Source organism: Atta cephalotes (assembly GCF_000143395.1).
Source record: "Atta cephalotes unplaced genomic scaffold scaffold00003, whole genome shotgun sequence".
Classification (NCBI taxonomy): Eukaryota; Metazoa; Arthropoda; class Insecta; order Hymenoptera; family Formicidae; genus Atta; species Atta cephalotes.
Window position 1 is genome coordinate 8,450,253 of NW_012130067.1, and position 4,490 is coordinate 8,454,742.

General features: G+C 25.7%; 1 protein-coding gene across 1 annotated transcript in view; it reads right to left on the reverse strand.

Moving 5' to 3' along the window:
* LOC105625806 (actin-2, muscle-specific-like) overlaps nucleotides 1-4,490 on the reverse strand; it is a 12,058-nt gene that overhangs the window by 4,361 nt on the left and 3,207 nt on the right. Inside the window, exons 2-3 of the mRNA XM_012207119.1 lie at nucleotides 3,321-3,328; nucleotides 551-566 (exon numbers count right to left, since the gene is read on the reverse strand). Coding sequence (XP_012062509.1) covers nucleotides 551-566; nucleotides 3,321-3,328 — 24 coding nt within the window. The remainder of the gene's footprint in view (nucleotides 1-550; nucleotides 567-3,320; nucleotides 3,329-4,490) is intronic.

The window sequence follows — 4,490 nt, forward strand, 5'->3', positions numbered from 1 at the left end:
TATATATATAAAACTTATAGATTAAAAAAATCAAAGTAAAAAAAGTAATAAAAGACAAAGCAGAATGAACATGTTATAAAATATATGAAAATATGAATAATTTTAATTTAAATGTAATTTTAGTTTAAATTTCTGTTAACAAACTTTACTCTTTCAAGTAAATATGAAAATGGAAAATATATTTGAAAAATATGTTTGATACTTGAAAATATATTTGACATTACAATACGTCGTCTCTTAATCCGTTTTACTAATTAATTAAAATTTAAATATTATTTTAACCAAAAAGAAAAAGTTGTGTTTGTAGTTTATAATTAAAAACAAATTTAAAAAACAAGTAGATTTTTGTTTGTTAATTAATTTTATTTGTAAATTAAATTAAATTTAATTTAATAACAAATAAATATAACTTTAAAAGGAGAGTACAATTTTCATTTCTTTGTAATCATTTGGGAATTGTTGTATTTCCACATTTTCTTGTGTATTTTTCTTCATCCGAAATCCGAAAATTATATATAAAATTATATATAATAATAATGCTACTTCAGAAAAATTAATACATTGAAATAAAGAATAAAATCATTACTCACTATATTATGAAATCACTATTGTTATATATATGCTTCAATCATTTAAAAACTAATTTAAAGTTATTGATCCAACTCTCAAAATTAGTTTTTAAATGATTGAAGCATAATTGACAGCAATTTCGTAATGATGTGAATAAGAATTTCATTAACTCTTTTTTAAAGTATCAGTTTTTTCTTGAGTATAGAGTCATTATTATGATAATTTTCGGGTGTCATGAAGAAAAATACATGCATAAAAAAATGTAGAAATAAAACGATCCCGAAATGGTCGCAAAAAAAGTTGTGCCCTCCTTTTGATTAAGTTAAGATAATAGTGAAACTGTTACTCTGTATTGCTGGTTATCTCGAATAATCCTAATGGTTCAGCAGCTTATCACTTTCATTCGCTTATAATCACCATAACACGCGGACATCTTTTGATGAGATCGCGAAAGCAAGCAGAAAACGATTGTGTTCTCCGAAAAAGGGAAAAACTCAGCAATGGAAATTCGTGATACTATGTCTACGTACCGTGCACGGGACAGAGGTGGAGCGGCGTCTGTACCTCGACGACGTCGCGACGTCAATTATATGCTCTCGTTTGGACGCCCCCGCATTTTCGTGGGATGGTGCTTGCCCGACAGGCACGAAAAAGGCATCGCCTCGCGAGGCATCGCGACGCTCGCCGAACTAGGCGGCCGCAGCCCCTAAGCGGACCGAGGAATATGCTTCATTACTTTAGAAATATCACGCGACGCGTTCCAACATTGCATTGAGGTACCGATCGTTTCGATTAATTAATTCAAACTAGTTTTTCCAAGATAATCTACATGTGTCATTTTACAAATATCAGTTAAATACATTAAAATTAACTGCCAGTTTGTGAGTAAATCTCACATCAAGTAGTAAATCTCACATCAAGTAGTCCTTCTTTTTATTTTCTTTTTCTTTCTCTCTTACTTTCTCTTTTTCTAAAATCCTGTATATAAAAATATTAATTGAATAGATTACTTTTATAAAAAAATTTTCTACAAAATATTCTTTGTCAAGTTTACGCATATACATGCAATGCACGTAATATACATGTCAATTTTTTTTTATCTTCTTTTTTAAAACACAATTCTTTTTATAAATCACAACGACATTGAATAAATTCTATTTTTCTCGATCCTAATTATTTTTGCTTAAAACTGTAATAGATTCAATCATTGCAGAATTATCATTTTTTAAAATTAAAATAAATGTCTCAATTAGATATCAATGAGAAAAAGCAGAAAAATGTGATAGAAGTGAGAATCACGTTCCTATGGAGGTTAAATTAACAGAAATATTTTGAGATTATGCGATGCGACGAAAATAAATTTCTTCAGCTTTTATCACGGACATTTTTGTCCCTAAAACCGATTTTACAATGTGCTCTTTGTTTCCTGTTTCTTCCGAAATTCGTTAACTTTTATCTCAGACAATATAAAACAAAAAACCAAAACAAAAAACAAGATGTAAAAAATAGCAAAAAACAAGAAACACGAAACAAAAGCACATTGTAGAATAACCATATATAATAAATATCAATAGAACGTTTAAAAACATTTACGAGAAACTTATACAGGCAATAATTAACGAAAAAGTATATGAAATATATGATAATGTTTGGTATTTAAAAACAGATTCGTATAATTCTGCATCTTGCAAATTGGAAAATAATGACAATATGAATTAACAAAAACTTTCCAATAATTGTGCTAAGATGATTCGCCATAACATAACAGTTTCATCAGAATAAAAGACGATTTAGAAGAATAGATAAAATAGGTATATTTTATAACTTTTTTCTTTAAAAACCAAAGAGAAACACTTAAAAATAAAACACTTCAGAAATTTTAAATTTCACAATGCGAAATCAATATGATATAATTAAAAAAGATAATTTCTTATTTAAAAAGTTTTGTCTTATTAGATATGTACTGTTAGAAACTGTTTCCTTTACACATAAATAAACTTCGTGATTATGAACAAAATTAAAAGTAATGAATGATTTAACTGAAAATTTAAGTTAAAGTAGTTATTTAAATATAATAAACGTGTACATTAAAGTTCATAAATTTTCATGAAAAATACATTAAATTTCATGTAAATGCAAATATTTTTTTCAATTATACATTAAATTTAATGTAATATCATGAAATTAAGTTCAAAGTTGTGTAACTTAAAAGTATATTATAATAAATTTGAAAATGAAATTTTTAATGTACATATAAAGTTTTGAGAATGTTAAAACGATAAACTTTCATACCACTACAGGAATCCCACCAGAGATCTTTTTAATTGCATTAGATCTTTTTAAGATACAGATCTTCGCCTACTAGAGCACTATTATTACTATTTTTGTATCATAATTTATAGTATAGCGTAAATTCATTTGTTATTATCAGAATCCAAAGAGGCTTCGACATAAAATACATTATTTAAATGTTCATCAGGAATGGTATCGAATATAAGTATGAGATCATTTCAATTTAAAAAAGTATAGTATCAATTTAGATCCTTAATGTATTTTTATTAAAAACAAATACTTTCTCGTCATTCAAAATCAATTAAGCATTTTCTTTATATATTAGTAAAAATGCTTCTAATCTATCAGTTATAATAGCTTATTCAGCAGATGAATAAAAATGTTCAGTGATCCAAAAAACGTAAGAACATAGATATTTTGTTACACTTTGGAAGTAAAAATCAGCCTATTTTACTCACCGTCCTTTCTAAATGATATATTTGTGAAAAATTAAACAAATACAATTTGAAGTAAATATTTTCTATTTCGAGAATATAATTAGAAATCATTAGTAAATTGAAGAAAGAAATCAGGACATTATCCCATTATTTTTAAATGCTTGATGAACACTTTTGAAAGTTTCATATTTATTTCAAAATTCTGTTCGTTTGATTCTAAAATTTTTAGTCACGATAAATGTATACTTCATATTGCAATATTTTTATTATTATATATATATATATATATATATATTATATATAATACTTCATATTGCAATATTTTTATATTATAATTTAGGAATAAATTTGCATTTTTATGAATATTATTATTATATTTTTATATTTTCAAAATACAGCTAAAATATTTTTCCCAATTATTGAACAAATTTTTTTTCAAATTTAATTGATAAATATGTTTAAGATGAATCGTCATATTGTTATTGTTATATTGAAACTACATATATATCGAAATTAATATAACAGTTATCAAATTTTAAAAAAGATCAGAGTTTTTCATCTGTTTTTATAAATATACTCGCTGCGTATATTTACAAAAACAGTTGTAACTCTGATAATTACACATTAAAAATTTTATGCAAGATTTCGTATAATATTTTTTTCATATAATTTTTTCATATTCATATAATTTTTAAATAATGTCCTATCGGAGAAACAAAAATATTACTAAATACTCACTATCATGGAAGAAGATAAGGTATAACAGCGCGCTTAATACGTATTGCGCACATTCTTCTTACGTGATGACCAGCCAATCAAATGCTAGCCAATGAAATGCTAGCATTCTTTTGGTTGAACACTGTCTTCTTCTACCAGACTCATTAGAATCGATAGAAATAGAATAAAAAGAAAAATAGGAAGAAAAGAAGAAAAAAAAGAAAAATAAATTATGTATTGATAATTTTTTTATTTAGAATGAATCTTGTATCATGCCAAGGTTACTCATCGCAACTATAATACGTATAACGATAATAGATATTTTAAAATAACGCAGACTACTACTTCGCCGCGATTGAAGACAAATTTGGACAAGAACGAAAACACGTTAGCATAACGTTAGCATGCAAATTTATTTACTACAGCGATTAAATAATACTTGAGACTATGTGAAATGCAAAAGCAAATTTCTCT